This window comes from Sorex araneus, chromosome 2, assembly GCF_027595985.1.
Source record: "Sorex araneus isolate mSorAra2 chromosome 2, mSorAra2.pri, whole genome shotgun sequence".
Taxonomy (NCBI): Eukaryota; Metazoa; Chordata; class Mammalia; order Eulipotyphla; family Soricidae; genus Sorex; species Sorex araneus.
Window position 1 is genome coordinate 232,203,445 of NC_073303.1, and position 18,779 is coordinate 232,222,223.

Sequence of the window (18,779 nt, forward strand, 5' to 3'; positions counted from 1 at the left end):
TGAGGAAGAACAGGAACTGTAACGCGGGGCGCGCAAGCCAGGCAGCCACAGGCACGCCTCGGAGACCCAGACAGGCCCTGTTTGTCTGAGTTTTCGGAGGAAACTGGGGGTGGAGGGGGTGTTCAGGGTCGGAGAGAACGCTCAGGGAAGAGATGTGCCTTTGGACTCTAGCTTGATGCACCCTGACAGGTGCGTTCGTGCCGGTTTGGGGCGGCTCCTTTCAGCCTCCCTCGGTCTGGCGCGAACGGGTTCGGGCAGCCGCGAGAGCCCGTGAGAAGCGGAGGCTGCCATCTTTCATTCGGGCAGTGGCCATAATGATAAAGGCGTCGCTCCTGCGGGTGGGTCCCAGCCCGCTCTTCCCGGTCCGCCTGTGTCTGGAGTGAAGTGTGAGGCGGGGTGTGTGTGTCAAGGGCTTAGAGAAGATGCGCTTGTGAAAGGGGAGGATCAAAGGCTGACGCGGTGAACTGGGACCGGAGTCGCGACCGCCATTGCCTCTACCAAAATGGCGCCCGGACGTCGTCGGCGCCCGCCAGCTCGGGCGTGGTGCGCAGGCGCGGCGTGACATCACGGAGGCGCGACCTGACCGGCGCCGGGGAAAGGAGGTAGGCTCGGTCGCGGCGCGGGCGGAGCCCGGGGGCAGGGGGCGGGGTGCGGGTGGACCCGGAGGGGGCCCCTGCCAGCGACCACCGTCCCGCGACGCTTGGAGGTGGGTTCTCGGAGATGAGGGCGCTTCCGGCTCCCGCGGGGGCTGCGCTCGTTTCCCAGAGCGGGAGGCCGACTCCCAGGGACGGCTTCCCATTAAGGACCCGCCCCTGTTCTGTGCAACCTCCAGGCTTGAGGGGCTGACCGAGCCGGGAGCGCCGCACCGACGTCCGGTTACATGCAGTGGGACTATGGGAAGGGTGGGGTGCAGGGAACCCGGGAGGACTACCGGGAGGAGGTGGCGTTCGCGCCTGCTTGACGCCAGTAGTCATGTGGGTCTCAGCCAGACCCCCTCCCCGGACCCCTGCGAGGAGTGGGGCGGCTGAGAACGGTCGACCCCCCCCCCCAAGGTGGGTGCCTCTCGCACCTTCCCGTCACCCCGCATGGGGCACAGCCCTCTCGGCTGAAGGCTCCGGGGACTCGGCTCATGGGCCTTTGCTTAGAGGTCGCTTCCGGGAAGCCCTTCTGGATACCTACCTCTCCTTGCGCCCAAGGGTTGCTGTCACTCATGCCCCGTCTCCTTTTGGGTTTCTGAGTGCCCATCCCCCGCCCACACAACTGGCGCTAGGTAGGTCTGATGAATGAGAGTCTGCCCTGAGCCACGTCTCAGGTCTGTGACCCTGCTTTCTCTGACTGGTTCCCCTGCCCCGTTTGCTCCCCGCCCACCGTGATGGAGCCACCCGGGCGTCCGTGGCAGTTACAGAGGCTCCCACAACCTGTGGGACCCGATTCCCACAGTCACCTGATTCCACACCCAGGCAGATCCGCCAGGGGTGGGGCGTCCACACCTCCACTGAGATTCCCAGCCCGAGCAGGCCTCTGGATGGGCGTGGGGATCCCTAGCAGTGGGGCGTGGAAGGGACGCTGGTGGGGTTTTCCTGGAAGGGTGAGCGCTGGGGTGGGGGTGCTTTGCCCCCCGCGGACTCCTGAGCACTGTTGCCACCCCCTCCAAAAAATCACATAAAAGAAGAAAGAAGCAGGTGCACAGCCCCTACTGCAGCCCGGCAGGGGTCCCATATTCGCTGCCCCCTCCCCCCCAGCCTGCTGAGGAATGCCCAAGAAGTTCCAGGGCGAGAACAGCAAGTCTGCGGCGGCGCGGGCGCGCAAGGCGGAGGCCAAGGCGGCGGCCGATGCAAGGAAGCAGCAGGAGCTGGAGGATGCGTACTGGAGGGACGAGGACAAGCACGTCATGAGGAAGGAGCAGCGCAAGGTGGGGACCCTGCCCCACTCCGGACAGCAGGGAGCCTGCCACAGCCGCAGACCTGGAGGTGGTGCTCACCAGCGCTGCGGCCCAGGATCATGGAGATGGGTCCCCTGCACTCCAGGGCGCAGTGGAGACCGTGGTGGCCACTACGCTGAAATACTCGGTCCAGCAGGGGGCAGCAGAGGCCGGTTCTGCAGCCTCTGGGGTCTCCCAGGCGCCCAGGCGGGCTGGTGCTCTTTGGCATCCTGAGGGGGCGGGCAGCTATGGGCATTGCAGAGAAGGGAACTGAGGCAACAGAAGGCGGCGAGCCCCAGCCCCACATCCGCCCTCTGACTTCTTGGGCCCCACAGAGGCTTATGGTGGGGAGCAGGGGTGCAGTGAGGCCAGCGCCTCCCTAAGGCCAGGTGACCAAGCAGCTGAGACTCAACACACCTCCAGGCTGAGGACCCTGCCCTTATACCCTGCAGAGAACTGCCTGGGCCCCCTTCCCTGTGAGTGGGTTTTTGGGGACTTGCCTTTTGGAGCTGGAATAGGGCTTAGCCACCCTTCCCAGGCCAGGAGATAGGGATTTGGGGACACTGAAAGTAACTGGGGGTGAGGGGCGTTGTAGGTGCAAAGGCCCTGGGGCAGCAGTGTGGGTAAGTGAGCTCCAGCACCTTTTCCTTAACTTCAGGAAGGTCTCCAGTACCCCTGAGGCTCCCTGAGGCTGGCTTTGCCCCCTGCGCTCCACCAGCCCACCCGCCTTAGGGCCTTAAGTGCCCTATTCCCCACCCCTGACTCCCCCAGCCCTTGCCACCGCCCCGCCTTCTGTGCAGTGCCCGGGGGTCTCCGGGGACTTGTCGGGTACCACCTAACCGCCTTGCTCCCGCCCCACAGGAGGAGAAGGAGAAGCGGCGCCTGGAGCAGCTAGAGCGTAAGAAGGAGACACAGCGGCTACTGCAGGAGGAAGACTCCAAGCTAAAGGGCGGCAAGAGCCCCCGTGGGGCTGCGCCCGCCAAGGTCACCCGCGCGCAGATCGAGGACACACTCCGCCGTGACCACCCACACAAGGACGGCCCCGATCCAGGTGAGCCCCCCATGGGGCAGTGGGTGAGGGGCAGCCCGGTGGGCTCTGTGCCAGCTCCGCCTCCTACTCCCCCATCCCCGACCGTCATGGTCCCCTCCCTGTCTCTGCCCACCCGCAGCAGAGAAAGCCAAGAGCCACTTGGAGGTGCCACTGCAGGAGAACTTGAACCGCCGCGTGCCGGAGGAGGGCAGCGTGGAGGCGCGCACTATTGAGGATGCCATCGCCGTGCTCAGGTGGGCGGGGCCTGGCCGTGGAGAGGCGGGGGCTTCACGGGGTGGGGGGGGACGGGGTGGAGTGGGGGGTGGCAGGGAGTCTTCGGCAGGTGTTGGGGGCGGGGCCTGAGCTGGGGAACTTGGAGGCCAGAGGCCGCGGGCAGCACTCCCCTGACTGCAGTGTTCACCCCCAGCGTGGCAGAAGAGGCTGACCGTCACCCTGAGCGCCGGATGCGCGCGGCCTTCACCGCCTTCGAGGAGGCGCAGCTGCCGCGGCTCAAGCAGGAGAATCCAAACATGCGCCTTTCGCAGCTGAAGCAGCTGCTGAAGAAGGAGTGGGCGCGGGCCCCTGAGAACCCACGGAACCAGCGGTCCGTGCCCTTCAACGCCCCCAAGTGAGCCCCCTGCCGGCTGACCCGCCCCGCATGGGTTCTCGAGCAAAACGGGCTGCGCCGCGTCCCAGGGAGCGAGGGGCCACTGTGGGCCGTGTGTCCTGTCTGAGCCCCCAGCTCCGAGTGACCCCCTCTTCGTGCGAGCGTAGAGCGGGCGGCTGAGTGCCCAATAAAGGCGGCCGGTGAGGCAGTGTTCTCTGCGCACGTCTGATTGGGCGGGTGAGGGGTAATGGTGACTGGGATGCTGTGAGGACCCTGTGCCACTATCAGAAAGGGGACCGCCCAGTGACTCTGATCCCCGGTCAGAGATGGGGAGCTTATGCCCCGACCAAGGAGCGCGCTGGGCTGCCCGTGGGGATGGAACTGGGGTCGCAGGCCATTCTCGAAGGCTCAGGCCAGGCCTAAGCGCTCCTCCTCAGGCCCGGGCGCACTCCTCGGCTAACCTACGGAGGACTGGCAGGAGGCTCCTGCACGGCTTCATGGAGTCTGGTGGCCGGGGAGCAGCGGTGGCGACCCGGGGGCGGGCGGGGGTGGAGGGCTGTGCGTGTGCGGGCCCGGGGCGCGGGGCGAGCGCAGCGGGAGCTCCGGGAAGCGGCTTCTGCAGTCGCGAGTCCCCGCGGGAACGTGGCACCGGCGTGCAGAGGAGTCCCGGGCCTCGCGCATGCGTGCAGGCAGCGGGGAATCCCCCCCCCCCGCCCCGCGAAGGAGGGGGCTCAGGGCGGGGGCGTGAGCCGGGATCCCGCGCGCTCCCGCCCACCCGTGCACGCGCAGGGCCTGGCCTGGGGGCGCGCACTGCACCTGCGGTGGTCGGGTGGGGGCTTTCACGCCCGCGGGTGCGGGGAAGCCGCGTGTAACGCGCCTGCGCTGCGGGGGCCGGGGAATCCTCGCACGCCGCAGTGCGCAGGGCCCGTGCTGGGGGCGGGGGCCCGGCCAGCCCGAGCGGGGTACGCGCGCGAAGGGGCGGGGGGCGGCAGCCGAGTGAGGTCTTCCCCGGGATCCCGCTCGCCCAGCCCGGGCTGTCGCCGTGGCAACCGGGCGCGGGGGCGGCGGCCACAGAAAGTCGGGACGCTCTGCGTCTGCGCGCGCCTGGGCCCCTGCGGCGGGGGTTCCCCGGGTGAGCCCCCGGGACTAGCGAGGAGAGGGAGAGGCAGGGAAGGGGAGCGTGGTGGAGTGAAGAGCTGGCGGGGTGGGGCCGGAGAAGGTAGGGGAGCCGGGAAGGTCGGGGCGCGGGCGGTGGGGCGGGCAGGAGCCTGGAGAGGGGGGAGGGGTGCGGGTGGTGGGGACAACAAAGAAAAGGGAGGAAAGGGGCGTTTGAAAGACACTTAAGAAGCAAGGACGGTGCAAGGGGGAACGCTGCTGTGGAAAGGAGGTGGGGGTGTCACCTTTTGAAAGCCCCGCCCCCCCGAAGCTCCAGCGCCAGTGTTACAGATTTAGAAGAAAAAACGCAAAACCGGGACCCCAGTTAAACTTGACTCGGAGAGCTGCGCCCGCCCTGTGGTCTGCGTGTCAAGGGCGGCCTGGCCTGGTTCGCGCCCCCCGCCCGAGCCCATGCCCTACAATGGTACCCCCGGGAATCCTGCCGTAGTGTCCCCGCCCCTGCCACGATCGTGACTCCCGCAACCACCAGGCTCTGCAGTCGCGACAAACCCGATCCAGACGACGCGTCTTCCCCTTCCCCGGGACACCCGGGGCGCCATGAGAACCCCAACTCCCAGGTGCGATCCCGTGTGAATGCACGGAGCAGACGCTGCGCTGTTGCCCAGCCTCGGCCGGGCTTGTGTGTTGGGGGCGGGAGCGGGGAGCAAGCGCCCCTCACGGCTCCGGAGCCACGGCCGAAGCCTTTCTCGACTGCCTGTCGCTTTTAGAAAGTGGAAGGTGACGAGCCGGGGCAGGCTCGCAAAGGGGCCGCGCTGCGACCAGGGTCCCCGTGCCCCTTTGTTCTCCATCTTTGCTTTTAGTGCATTTTTACTTTTTCACTCCTCCCTCCCTCTCCGGCCCAGAGACACCCGGGGGTGTCCCCCGACTGCCGTGTGGTTCTGGGACTCCCAAGGTGGTCGGGGTGCACGTGTTTGTGCTCCCCCACCCCCTGGGGATGACTTTCAAGGGTACTGGCCCTCACGGGAGACGGAGCAGGGTCTCCTGCCGTGCTCCGCGTCAGAGTTCCCCTCAGAAAGCCTGGGACTAGGCCCCCACGGACCCTGGTCCCAAGAGACAGTGGAGACCCCATGGCTGCAAGGGCGTGGGGGAGCAGGCTCTCTCTGGCTGCCAGGGCGCACTGCCTGGGACACAGAAGAGGGGTGGAGGGAGAGTTGAGACAAAAGGGGGCGCGGCTCGGCCTAGCTGGAAGGGGGTATATGTGTGGGGGGGTGCAGTCAGGTGGGGACAAAATGTGCACAGCCTTGCACACGGACGGAAATCCCGTGGCTGCAGAGGTACAAGACAAGGAGCGGGCATTTGAGGGGGGCACAGAAAAAGTGGGGGACCCCAGGGCTCGGAGATCCCGCCCAAGGGTACTTGCCCTGCACCCCACCCCCACTCCGGGCTGCAGCCCCACCTGCCTCGGGGACGTCCCCCACGTACCAACTGCCCAGGTGCACGCTGTCCCCCAGCCCCCACCGCGGGCCCCCCTCTTCTCCGGCTCTCCTCCCTACACGTACTGTGGGGGTGCACGCGTTCCTGCTGGGGCCCCCACGCAGCCGCCGCGCAGGACGTCCCGCGAGACGCAGACGCGGGAGGGGGGGGCGGTGACCAGGGAAAGGGGAGTCTATTTTTAGAATGAATGGGAAAGGGGGTGGGGTAAGCAGACAACAAAAGGGCTGAAGGCTTGGTGGAGCGCCCCGCCCGCAGAGGGGAGCCCCGTGTCCCCAGCCAGGCAGAAGGTGGGTGAGGGCTCCCACACGGGGCGCGCGGGGTGCCCAGGGTGCGCGGTGGTCACAGCAGGCGGGCGCGGCAGAAGGTGAGAGCCCCCCAAAGCGTCCGCGGCAGCCGGCGGGGGGGGGGTTCCCAAAGGTGGGCAGTTTCTGAGCGCTGGAGCGCGGCGTTGGGAGGCACAAGGTCAGGTGCAGGGCGGGGTCGAGGCCTTGGGGTACTGAGGGCCCCGCTGGTTTCTCTGCGTGACCCCCACACTCATGCCCAGCGCCCTTCCCGGGGTCGGCACCTGTGTGGGGAAAGGGGGTCCTAGAGGCCCACAGAGGAGATGGACAAGTTTTCCGGGATGCCCCTCTCGCCCCGCCCCGCCCCCCCTTCCCGCTGCATCACCAGCTCTCCCACGCCCCGCGCTTCCTCCTGGAGGCCACTCCAGCTGGGGCCGGCAGGGACTTTGTGGTCCTCAAGTTCCTTCATCCTGAGTAGCCCGGCCACGGGTACTCAGGGTGGGGCAGCAAGCCCTCGAACATTTCTCCTGCACTGCTGGGGTGCGGAACGGGCTCTCGGTGCGCCGTGCTGGGGACCTGCAGTCACGCCACCAGGGGTTCTGGGAGCCCCGTGCGGCGGGCTGCGGGCGCGGTGAGTAGGCAGCCAGGCACTTTGGCGGTCCGAAACCGCCCCCAACCCTGTTGCCTTGTGCTGGGGGCAGGTGGGACACAGCAACCTGGGGGCGCCCCGTGGGAGGAGGGGCAGCCCCTTCCCATCCCTCTGATTGTGCTCAGGACCCCTCAGCCCTGTGGCAAGGCAGCAGGGTCCCACTCTCAGGGGCTGAGGGTGGTTCTGGGGGCTGCAGCTGTGCCCCTCTTGGAGGGTCCCTTCTTCCTATGCTCTCTATTCTAGCTCCCAGTGGGGGCAGGATTCCCTGCTGCAGGGGGTGGGGAGCCCCTACCTGGCCGTGCTCTGGGCACTGGACTCCGGGGCTGTTCCTCCAGATCCCTCCCTGTGCCCCCCCCACACCCCCTGGCCCCTGCCCACCACCAAGCCAGAAAGGGTGTGAGCCAAGGTCACGCAGCCCGGCCATGGCTGGGACCCAGGGACGGGGGTGCGACTCCGCTGTTCCACCCCCCTCTCCCCCAAGATCCCCCAAGAGCCCTGTGCAGGACTGGACTCTGAGGCCAGGTTGGGATGTGTCCCCGCACCCGACCCATCCTCCAGGAAAGCCTCTGCCCCTAAACTCTGCCTCTCCTGACCTTGGGCAGACCCCCAGCCCACTGGGACCAGGCCAAGCTGTCCCCACGCCCCGCCTGTGTCCACTGCTTTCACCTCTGCTGGGACAGCCAAGGCCATGTTGCCCTTCTTGGCTCTTGGGCTCCTGAAAGGTGGTGGGGTTCCCTCCCTGTCCCAAGCCCCCCTCTGCCCTGGGTAGGACTCAGCCACCCCCCTCACCCCCATCTGCTCCTTCCAGGGCCAGGAGAGACCCCGTGGCTGACGTGGGAGCCTGGTGGGAATCGAGGCCACAGGCTTCTCCCCGGTGGCTGGTCCCCAAGACCCCTCCATCACAGGGTGAGTGACCCCCCCAGGCCGAACACGGCTCAAGGGACCAGCGTGACCTTAAGTCGCCTGGACAATGTCATCCTGGTACCAAGTTTCTCTCCATGTCCCAGCGTGGGCCAGTTCAGTCTACACTGCCAAGGCCAGTGCGGGGCCTGCGCCAAGCTGGACTTGGGAGGGGTTGCACTCGAGGGCTGTGTGTGCAGCGCTGGAGACGGACCCCAGGTCTCCTGCACCCGGTTGCAGGGCAGGGCCCCCCTCTCTCCCCAGCCTCCCCAGCTGCCTTCCCCTCAGGGTGTGGGCAGGGACAGGTGTAGGGCTCCTGCCCTGTCCTGAGCAGTGCTGGGGGTGGGGAGCCTCGCTACAGCACCTGGGGGGTGCAGGGGTACTTGGTCTGGGGAGAGAAGTGGGAGGAGGCAGGGAGGCTGCCGGGGGCGGGGGGCAGTTGCAGGGCAGGTGAGCAAGTGCCATCAGGAGCCTGGAGGCTGGTGTGCAGGAAGGGAAGGGACAGTGGGGCCCCTGTACTCTCTGGGGCACATGGAGCCAGGCGCAGGTATGAGCAGGGGACACACCACACACTCTGGTGACTGTAAGAAGCAGGGATCTGGGGCCCGGGCACAGGGTGGGCCAGCTGAAGATCAAGCTGAGAGCATAAAACACAGGCAGCCAGAATTCTGCGGGACCACCAGGAGGGGAGGGATGGGGATGAACATCCTTTAAGTATGGAAAAAGCCGAGAGGGCATCCAGAAGAAGGTGACCTTGCTGTGTTAGATGGGTTCAGACAGTGGAGTAGGAGTTTGCCACTGGCCAAGGCTGGGGATGTGCTGGGCAGAACTGTTCTGATGCTGTGTTGCCTCACCCTGGGAGAGGGCTGTGACTGAGTTTCAGAACAGGCAGATAGGTGCAGAGAGCTCTTGCTGCTGTACTGCACTTCGGGACCGCCATGCCCCAGCAATGCTTACGAAGACACAGTCCTTTGTCCCACGGCCACTCGGGCGCCTAAACTCCAGGGGTGCACTATTCCCAGTTTCAGACCAGAGCCCCAGTTCCTTTGGTGTCCCCTTCTGCTCCCAGCATCTGGGGGGTCCCAGGCATCGCTTCCCATATGTACACCCACTGTGTGTGTCCCAACCCGGCCTTGCCATTAGGTCAAGACACCCCGTTGCAGTGGGTATAACTTGATTTTGAGACTGAGGTTCTGCAAAACTGAGCCTCTAAGTCTGAGCAGATGTGGCGGGGGTTGGGAGGACAGGCAGATCCTGGTGGCGCACGTGCGCGCATGTGTGTGTGTGCGTGTGTGTGTGTGTGTGTCTGCTGGCATGGTGTAGGACCCTGCATGAAAACAGGCCCACTTTGATGCTTATTGGTCACCCCATAACCTCCACCAGGGCCCCAGTATGTACTTGGCAACTTGGATCTTTTCTTGCCCTCACCTCCAACCTGAAGCTGATTTTTTTTTTTTTTTTTGCTTTTTGGGTCACACCTGGTGATGCACAGGGGTCACTCCTGGCTCTGCACTCAGGGATCACCCCTGGCGGTGCTCAGGGGACCATATGGGATGCTGGGAATTGAACCCAGGTCAGCTGCATGCAAGGCAAATGCCCTACCCGCTGTGCTATCGCTCCAGCCCCTGAAGTTGATTTTGGATGGTTTAGTGTATGTGTCCCCGCAGTGTCCACCTCAGGGTACCAAGCTGCATGCAGAAGCATCTCCTGCTCCCTGAATCTGGGAGAATCCAGCTCCCCACATCCACCCCTGCGGCTCCCAGGAACCTCCAGAGCCCCTCCTAGATCCCCTTCGGGGTTCCCTCCTGCTGCCTTTGCCTGCCCCGCCCTGGCTGGGCCCCATGCCCGGCAGTGCACCCCGTGATGGGTGCACTCTGAGCCACCTGGCGCTGGTGTCCGTCCTCACTCTGAGCCCTGTCCCTGGCTCCTGTCCAGGGCTTTTTAGCTCCGAGGGTGCTTTTGCTTTTGCCCCTGTCCGGAGGAGGGGCTGTGTCCTGGCTCTGTGGGGATGTGAGCACACCAGGGGGGTCAGGCTGGCTCATGGGGAATGGGACATAGTAGATGGTGGGAGGGTGAATGTTGGGATGCAGGGGGTTGCAGGCGGACTCAGTTCGCCTTGAAGGAGACCCCTGATGCTTCACCCAAGGGGGAGGAAAGGTTTTCCCAGACTTGGAGGGGGTGCCAGGGCAGTGCAGGGCCAGAGCAGGGTGGGGCCTCAGGGTGTGGCCCTATTTCTCAGTCTCTCCCTTGTGGGACTTGAGTCAGGGGAGTCGGATCCTGGGGGGACCCAGGCAGCCCCTGGGCATGTCATGGGCCTGTCTGTGGGGCCAGGCCTGCTGGGGGATAGAAAGGGTCCCCTGGGTGGGGAGGGTGCTGAGGTGAGTGACAGAGAGACAGGAAGGATAACTGAGAACTCCAGACGCCCCACATCTCCAGACTGAGCCCAGGGTCCCCCTCCCTATGGGGCCAGGATCCCCATTCCCAGTGGCCCAGGGCCCTGCAGAGCAGACTGGCTGGCCTGAGCAGGGACGCGGAGGGTGACCCCAGCCAGCGGGAGGGGTTGGCGCTTCTGGAGCAACCCTGGGGGAGCTCGGCCGGTGCGGGGGTGGGGGGCGCCTCGGAAGGCGGGGGTTGTTAAGAGAGAGTGCAGGAAAGTCCTCGGCCCACCTCCCCCACCCAGTTGCCTTAATGGTGGGTGCAGACTGAGGGCTCCCCACAGGCTCCTGCCATCTTGACATTGCATAGTGAGGGGCTGATCCCCAAATGGAAATCTCCTCCTGCCCGCTCCCGGGCAGCCCCGCCCGTCCCATCCTGCTTCCTCTCCCCAGACACACACGCACTGGGATGACCGTTTGCGGCCATTTGTTCCTTATCTCTCTGCAAAGTTGTGTCCTCAGTGCGCGCCGCCCCGGGAGCGCGAAGGTTGAGGGGCTGCAGGGGCGCGGTTTGGGGGGAGATGGGGGTCCCTGTAGGAGCTCGGGGCTCGGTGGCGTCTCTGGGGTCTCCTCCCAGGCGCGGAGTCAGGGGGCGAACGGGGTACACCCGCGGGCCCGGGCGCGGGGCGTTGCGGGGGAGCCTTGGGAAGGCGGGATCTTTAAATGGGGGCGGGGCCCGCGAGGTCGTTGAGGGCGGGGCGGATGGGACCGGCCAATCAGCGGCGCCGCCCGCGTGGCCCCGCCCCACCCCTCCTCTCCGGCCCGGCGGGCGCTCGGCCCCGGCCCGGCCCGCGCACAGGGGCGGGGGATGCGCGCTGGACTCGCCGGACCCGCACCCTGGACCCTGCCGGACCCGACCCCACCGGGGGTCCGCTCCCCATCAGCCCGCTCGCGCCGCACGAGCCGAGCCCCGCAGGTACCGGTGGGACGGGCAGGGGCGCCCGCGTAGACGGGGGCACACGAAAAGGTCCAGGGACCCCCAAGGTTGCGGGGAGGCGCCACGGACTGACTGGGGAAGGGTGAGTCTCCAGGCTCCTTAGGGCAATGAGGGCGCCGACAGGTTGGGGCGCTCTCGGCGGAGTTAGTGACCCGGGACGATTTGAGAGGAGGGGGTTCCCCCCAAGCAGACGCCTGGTCCTGAGCTGGAGGCAATCCCGTGCCCCCTGGACAGTGGGGACCCCGCAGACACGGATTCCCGTCCCGTCGCGGAGGCTGGAGTCGGCTCCTGCGGGCTACTCATGGGTCCTCCTGGGTGAAGCTGGGCGACCCCTGAGGCTTCCCCCAGGCCAAGGCAGGGCTCCTGCACACAGCTCCCCCTCAGGTGATTGGCCCCTGCTCCACCTCTCCAGAAGTGGGAAGTGGCTCCAGGCGTCATTGTGGGTGTCCTGCCCAGGGCAGGGAGCTCTCCACGGTGCTGGCGGGTCCCAGGCACCCCCATGGCCAGCTCCCAGGATGGTGCCAGGCCTGGTGGGTGCATGCCCTACTCCTGCTGACTACTTTCACGTGGGAGTGTTTGGGCCTGAAGCACCCCTCCAGGCCAGCTGCACTGCTTCTGTGACTACTTCCTGGGATCCCCCCAACAACCCTCTGCCGTCCATCCATCCTCAGTGCTAGAGCTCTGGCTGCTCACTTTCCCCTGCTGCTGGGTGGCAGGAGCAAGGTTGGGGAGTGTCCAGCTCTGTCCTCTGATGCCCATAGGCCCCCTGCAGTACAGGGATGGGGGCTGCGCTCAGTGCTTGAGCTCTCCCGACATGCAGGAGCCCACACATGAGATGATTTTCATGCTTTCAGGCACCCCCAAAGCTAGTAAGAGCTCACAGGGAGTTCTGACTCTTTGGGGGGTCCCTTGTCACCCAGAAAAGTGCCCAGTGTTGACATGCAAGCCTCGGCCGGCTGCAGAGGCGCAGACCCCAGCTGGCCTCCTGCATGCGCTGCCTGTGCACAGGCCTCACAGGCATGTCGGCTGCTGCCCGTGTCCCACAGCCGCTGCTGGGTATGACTGGGATGGTAGTGGGCAGTGCCACCCCACCCTGTGCCCCTGGATGCCCTGACTCAGTCCCTGCTGTGCTGTGTGACCTTGAGCAAGGTGCTGGGCATCTCTGGGCTTCTCAGCCCAGCTTCCTCCCTGCTGTCACAAGGGGCATGTAGCTGGGTCCCTAGCAGTGGTGGCAATTCGGGTAAAGAGCTCCTCAGGCCAGAACTAGGATCACCAGACACCCCCGCCCCGCGGAGACCCCCACACTCAAGACCGCTCCCTCTCGACCTTGCACCTGGTCCTGTCCTCCACTCACCCTCCTCTCACTTTGGGGCGCAGTGCTGGGGTGGGGCACATGGCCCATTCAGCATAGTGCTCCACTGGGCCAGGCTGGAGCATGACCCGCGCCATGTCCCCCCAAAGTCAGCACTGCCCAGCCCCCAAGGAACAAGGAGCGCACATACAGCCTGCCAGGGTCACGGCCATCTGTGCCTGTGTCCCCAGGACCCTGGAGCACTGGGGCTCAGCAGAGCGGTGCAGGCACTGGGGGCCCCCAGCCCCCTTCAGGCCATCATCCTTGCCGGAGATCCTCCAGGAAGTTCCCGACATGGGGTCCAGGCTGGAGGGGTCTGGCCAGTGGGCACTGAATGAGCCCCTGAGCCTGTCAGTGTGGGAGCGGCACTGGGGGGCGTCAGGGAGCACGAGGAGCATGGGGGAGCACAGGGAGCAGCGGGGAATGGGGGCTCTGGGCGAGGCTCTGACTATACCCAGGGAGGTGCTGGAGCAGAGGTGAGTTCCAGACCCCCCATCCCACTGGCTGCTCTGGGCTAACAGCCCCCTGATCCTTGGGGTAATTGTGCCCCCCTGTTCCGCAGGTCAGCGTGGGCACTGAGCCACACAGCCATGCTAGGCTCCGGGCGGCTGGGAGTGAGTCCCAGCCCGGCACCCACATAATCATGAACAGCCACAGCCTCAACGGCTGCGGGGGGCGACCCCCAGGCAGCGGGCCAGGCACCTCAGGCCGAGATGCCCCAGACCCCGAGTCCGGCCGCGCCCCACAGACCCCGGCTGGCCCCGGCCTCCAGGTGATAGTGTCTAAGAGCAGCGGTGGGGGACGGCTCCAGGAACAGGAGGAGGAGGAAGAAGAGGAGGAGGAGGAGGAGGAGGAAGACGAGGAGGATGAGGATGAGGACGAGGAGGGTGGGCCTGGGGACTCCACCCCCGGCCACCGTCTGGGCCACCGCCGGCTGCTCTTTGAAAAGCGGAAGCGCCTCAGCGACTACGCGCTCATCTTCGGCATGTTCGGCATCGTGGCCATGGTGACCGAGGCCGAGCTGTCCTGGGGCGTCTACGCCAAGGTAGGCCCCAGCCGTCGGCCTGGATACTGGGCATGGGTCAGGACACAGATGTGGGGTGTGAGGCTGCATGGGCCAGGCCATGGAGCTGGGGGGCGGGGTTCTTGCTGCCAGTCCAGCCCCAGGCTGTCTGTCCCTTGCAGGGGTCCCTGTGCTCAGTGGCGCTGAAGTCCCTCATCAGCCTGTCCACACTCATCCTGCTGGGCCTGGTCATACTCTACCATGCCCGGGAGATCCAGGTGGGTGCTGGGACCCAGCCGCCGCCCCACCCCGCGCTCTGGGGTGATGCTGTCATCTGGCCTGCGGGCGCTCACTGGGCGGTGGAGGGGCAGGGGTGAACAGCACAGGGTGGGCAAGTGGGCCGGCCGGCCAGGCCCCACCCCTTGCTGTGCCTGTGTGTGCAGCTCTTCATGGTGGACAACGGTGCTGCAGACTGGCGGGTGGCCATGACCCGGGAGCGGGTGCTGCTCATCTCGCTGGAGCTGGCCGTGTGCGCCATCCACCCACTGCCCGGCCAGCACCTGGGCTGGGCCGCGCGCCTGGCCGTCAGCTACGCACCCGCGGCAGCCGAGGCAGACGCGGACGTGCTGCTGTCGGTGCCCATGTTCCTGCGCCTGTACCTGCTGGGCCGCGTGCTGCTGCTACACAGCAAGGCCTTCACCGATGCGTCCAGCCGCAGCATCGGCGCACTCAACAAGGTCACCTTCAACACGCGCTTCGTCATGAAGACGCTCATGACCGTGTGCCCTGGCACCGTGCTGCTCGTCTGCAGCCTATCGTCCTGGGTGCTCGCCGCCTGGACCGTGCGCGTGTGCGAGAGGTGCGTGCACGGGGATGCGCCTGCAGGTGTGCAGGACATGCCTGCAGGTGTGCTCGGGCACAGGCCTGCGGGTGTACAGGGGCGCACCTGCCTCAATGTGCGCACAGGGGCGTGGGGGAGGTCACACCTCTGGGTGAGCATGGGGACGTGCCCACGCCCTCCACTGCTGCACCCATGTAACCTGCTCTCCTTCTCCCCTCTGCCTGCCCGGGATGGCAGGGAAGACATGTGAGTCCTGGACAGCGAGTCGAGTTGAGGGAGGGTTCGGTGGGGGGGCTGTGAGCTGGGCTGGAGTCTGGTCCCTGCTGCTGCCCCCCGCGTGTGGAGGAGGTCTGGGAGGTGACAGCTGGCCAGTAGGAAGTGGGCCTTAGACCCGCGGTGGCTCTGCTCACACCATCCGCCTCCCGCATGACTCCATCCCCTGCTTCCGGGGACCCCCCTCTTTCGCTGCCCTGGAATGTTGGCAGGTCGAGGCCAAAAAGATGGGATTCAGTACACACACACACACACACACACACTGTGATCTGGAGGCACACACCAGAGGGCCTGGGGGTTATGCTCCAGCTATGGGGGCTGCTTCCTGTTCCTGTTCTTCCAGCCCCCCAGCCCCCCCAGCTCCCTGGCCTGCTTCGCTGGGCCCCTCTCAGTCTGGCAGCGTGGGTGTCTGTCCATATGTCTGTCTGTGCGTCTGTCTGTTCATTTGTCTGTGCCTGTCCATAATGTCTGTGTGTCTGTCCTTCCATGTACCTGTCTGTTCGTCCATGTGTTTGTCATCCATCCATCGCTCATGCATGCATGCGTCTGTCTCTGTCTTGGGGCACACACACAGGTGTTTGTTGGGGTCCCACAGATGCTCCTGCTACCTGGGGCCATCGCTGAAGTGGGCAGATAGCCAGGGCTCTGGGGTGTGGGGAAGAGCAGGGCCGGGTTCCCCCAGAGCTGGTGCCCCAGGAGAGGGGGAGCCCTGGGGCTTCCAAGCAGCTGGTGCGTGGGGGTGGAGGGACCTGCGGCTGACCCCCTTCCCCCCGCACCCCAGGTACCAGGACAAGCCGGAGGTGGCTGGCAGCTTCCTGAGCGCCATGTGGCTGATCTCCATCACCTTCCTGTCCATCGGCTACGGGGACATGGTGCCCCACAGTTACTGCGGCAAGGCCGTGTGCCTGCTCACCGGCATCATGGTAGGCGCGCCAAAGCGCACCCTCCCGCTGCACCCACAAGGACCCCAGAGTGTCTCCAGGGTCACCAGCACACTGGTGCCCTGGCGGGAGGCTGGCCGTGCAGTCAGAGCGGGAGGAGGGCACGCACCTGGCAGAGACCCAGTGGAGACAGCTGTCCATGCAGCCCCTTGTCCGCAGGGGGCCGGCTGCACGGCACTGGTGGTGGCCGTGGTGGCCCGGAAGCTGGAGCTCACCAAGGCCGAGAAGCACGTGCACAATTTCATGATGGACACTCAACTCAGCAAGCGGGTAGGCCGGACCCTCCTGCAGGGTGGCTGGGTGGGGGCCGGGGGCTCATGAGCCGGCACCTGTGGCCAGAGGTGGATGCTCTAGAACCTGCTGCCCAGGGTTGGCCAGCACATTGCACCATGACATGCCTCAGTTTCCCCCTTATTAAAGGAGGGTGTTCAGGCAGGAGGGCAGATCTGCAGGTTTGATCCAGCCTGGCCGTGCCCAAAGCCTGGAAGGGCCTCTCTGGGTTTTGCGCCTTCTGGAAGCTGCTCTGCCTTTCCGGAAGCTTCTGGGCCCGCCTGAGGCCCGTGCTGTCACGGCCCTGCAGGTGAGGAACGCTGCCGCCAACGTGCTCAGGGAGACGTGGCTCATCTACAAACACACCAGGCTGGTGAGGAGGCCAGACCGCAGCCGGGTTAGGGGGCACCAGCGTAAGTTCCTCCAGGCCATCCATCAGTAAGTGCCCCCCGGACGTGGCTGCGGGCTGGGGGGGTCCTCGCCCTCGGGCTCCCTCTGAGCATCTCCTTGATTGACCCCACGGGAGCCTGGGTCACAGCCCTGTTTGGATTATGTAGGGACACCCTGGGGACATGTCCAATGCGGGCAAAGCTGACAGCCTGGACCTGGGGTGGAAGGGAGGTGGGGGCGCCCCAGCACCCCCCACGCCCTCAGCCTCTGCCCACCTCGCTTGGGAGCTGGCCACATCCTCACCACCCCGTGGTCCAGGGACTGTCCCAGCATTCTCACTGTGACCCTGTGTCTCACTTGCCCCATTACTGGGGGTGGGTCCCCAGCAGTGTCCAGGGTGCCCAGCCATCCCAGCAATGCTCAGCCAGCCCAGCTGGGCAGTGGGATGTTCAGGGTCGCCAGGCCACAGCTGGCCGTCTGGGGACCGAGGGTGCTGGGCTTCAGGCTCGGGCTCCAGCCCGCCCCCATCGCTCCCGTTGGTTTCTGGTGCTAGGAACGGATCCCAAATCAGCCCGTGCTCATAAGTCCCCAAGCGGCCTGAGGCCCCCTAACGGGCAGGGCCCACGGCTCTTTCTGAGGCCCCTTCAGCCCGTGTGAGAAGGTTCCAGAGCCCCCAGGAAGAACCCCGCCCCTGAGCCCAGGGCTGCCTGGCACTGCTGAGGTGATCCCCAGGGACACAGAGAAGGGTGCCAGGCTGGCTCAGTGCCAGGCAGGACAGCGGGGTGGAGGCAACCACGCGTGGGCTGCTGGGGGGCCCAAGAGCGGTGCCCCCCAGGGATCCCGCCCAGTGCCAGCCACACTGACTGGACCCTCCTCTCTTGTGCTCCCTCTCTGCATGCGGCCCTGCCAGAGCTCAGAAGTAAGTGTGGGGGGTGGGCATGGGCACCCCGGGACTGGGCGGGGGGGCACCTCGGGTGATATGGGAGTGCACGCCGGACGCCTATGCCACGGTGCCCGCCTCACCCTCGCAGAGGCTCCCCATCCCCCCTCAGCCCTCTCCTGTCCCCTGCCTGTCCCCACACCCTCCTTAGCCCCCCTCCTGTCCACAGACTTCGAAGCGTGAAGATTGAGCAGGGGAAGCTGAATGACCAGGCCAATGCGCTCGCTGACCTGGCCAAGGTGAGTGGACATTACCCGTCCCACACTTACCCTGGTCCCTGGTGACCGCCATGGCTCTGAGCCCCTTGGGACAGGGACCCTGTGCTGGGTGGGGCTGCTGTCACAGGGGGCAGGAGGGGACAGCACAAGTGGCTGTGGGGGTGCCTGTCTCGCCCCCCCATCCCCGGGGTCAGCCCTGCACACCTCCCTCCACAGACACAGAATGTCATGTATGACCTCATGGCGGAGCTGCAGGCCCAGCACGAGGAGCTGGAGGCCCGCCTGGCAGCACTGGAGGCTCGTCTGGACGCACTCGGGACGGCCCTGCAGGCGCTGCCCAGGGGCATCGCTCAAGCCATACATGCACCCCGGCCCGGACCCTACCGCTGGGCATCCGGAAGCGCCCTCAGCCCATGGCCTCCTGTGCCCACCTGGGACTGCGGGTGACGATGCATCCACCCATGGACCCCCTGATCTTGGCCATTGTGTGGCCCCCCCGACCTCCACGGCTACTGGATGCCCCTGAACTCTGGTGCTTCTTGGGGTCCAAGAAGCCACAGCTGGGTTGGGCTGAATGGTCTGGGGCTGGCCCCCCAAGACTGCCGGGGCGAAGGGCAAGGGCAAGCCCGGAGCTTCCTCTGGTCCCCCCCCCCAGCTCTCCCCCAGCCCCTGGTGGGCAGGGGGCATGCAGGGCTAGAGGGGTCCCAGCTGGTTCTCAATAAAGCAGGACCCACACATTGATGGTGCATGTGTGACTGGGTGCATCTCACTTTGTGATGGTCCCCAGTGTAGGGGCGCAGGGGGCCTCCTGGAGGCCTCCACCCCCATGAGGTCCCCTTCCCCTTCTTGGCCGGTCTGAGGGAGAATGAGCAGGAGAGCAAGCACAGCCCCTCTGGGACCCCCACCTTCCGTCACACCGCAAGCCTCTCTCAGGAACTGGGTGTCCCTCCACTTTGAAGCTGTGCTTTGGGGATCCCCACCCAGAGTTTGGAAGTACCTTTTCCCTTAAGCCTGAGTTTCTAAGTTCCAAGTCGCAGGTGCCCTGCCTCAGTTTACCCTGTTGTGTTTACAAGGAGATAGTCCCTGGGTGGGGCTGCTACCAGAGGGGAGGTTCAGGCAGGCATACCCCTACCTGGCTTTGAAGTCCCTTCCCCACCCTCAGTGGGAGGCCTGTCAGGGAGT

At 66.0% G+C, this 18,779-nt stretch overlaps 2 protein-coding genes across 7 annotated transcripts; both read left to right on the forward strand.

Annotated features, from left to right (window-relative positions):
* Positions 1-423: 423 nt before the first annotated feature.
* CCDC124 (coiled-coil domain containing 124) lies at positions 424-3,769 on the forward strand. Of its 2 annotated transcripts, none has more exons than XM_055127219.1 (5): positions 424-602; positions 1,743-1,912; positions 2,783-2,972; positions 3,091-3,205; positions 3,379-3,769. In XM_055127219.1, exons 2-5 carry the CDS (start codon positions 1,754-1,756, stop codon positions 3,581-3,583), a joined length of 669 nt encoding a protein of 222 aa, XP_054983194.1. In that variant the 5' UTR covers positions 424-602; positions 1,743-1,753; the 3' UTR covers positions 3,584-3,769. The 2 variants fall into 2 exon arrangements, with proteins under 2 accessions (XP_054983194.1, XP_004616712.1); XM_004616655.2 differs by having other exon boundaries at positions 599-706.
* Positions 3,770-4,989: 1,220 nt separating this feature from the next.
* Positions 4,990-18,338, forward strand: KCNN1 (potassium calcium-activated channel subfamily N member 1). Of its 5 annotated transcripts, none has more exons than XM_055127924.1 (11): positions 4,990-5,291; positions 7,907-8,004; positions 13,284-13,766; positions 13,907-14,002; positions 14,168-14,583; positions 15,620-15,761; positions 15,939-16,049; positions 16,360-16,487; positions 16,993-17,358; positions 17,549-17,618; positions 17,814-18,338. In XM_055127924.1, exons 3-9 carry the CDS (start codon positions 13,365-13,367, stop codon positions 17,021-17,023), a joined length of 1,326 nt encoding a protein of 441 aa, XP_054983899.1. In that variant the 5' UTR covers positions 4,990-5,291; positions 7,907-8,004; positions 13,284-13,364; the 3' UTR covers positions 17,024-17,358; positions 17,549-17,618; positions 17,814-18,338. The 5 variants fall into 5 exon arrangements, with proteins under 5 accessions (XP_054983899.1, XP_054983898.1, XP_054983901.1 ...); XM_055127923.1 differs by lacking the exon at positions 4,990-5,291 and adding an exon at positions 6,334-6,455; XM_055127926.1 differs by lacking the exon at positions 4,990-5,291 and adding an exon at positions 6,427-6,532.
* Positions 18,339-18,779: the final 441 nt, after the last annotated feature.

Coding starts and splice junctions, on each gene's coding strand:
- CCDC124 (XM_055127219.1), top strand. CDS start 1,754: ATGCCCAAGAAGTTCCAGGGCGAGAACAGCAAGTCTGCGGCGGCGCGG. Junction 1,913..2,782: donor TGAGGAAGGAGCAGCGCAAG/GTGGGGACCCTG, acceptor CCCGCCCCACAG/GAGGAGAAGGAGAAGCGGCG. Junction 3,206..3,378: donor GATGCCATCGCCGTGCTCAG/GTGGGCGGGGCC, acceptor GTTCACCCCCAG/CGTGGCAGAAGAGGCTGACC.
- KCNN1 (XM_055127922.1), top strand. CDS start 11,242: ATGCGCGCTGGACTCGCCGGACCCGCACCCTGGACCCTGCCGGACCCG. Junction 15,762..15,938: donor GCCTGCTCACCGGCATCATG/GTAGGCGCGCCA, acceptor CCTTGTCCGCAG/GGGGCCGGCTGCACGGCACT. Junction 16,050..16,359: donor ACACTCAACTCAGCAAGCGG/GTAGGCCGGACC, acceptor ACGGCCCTGCAG/GTGAGGAACGCTGCCGCCAA.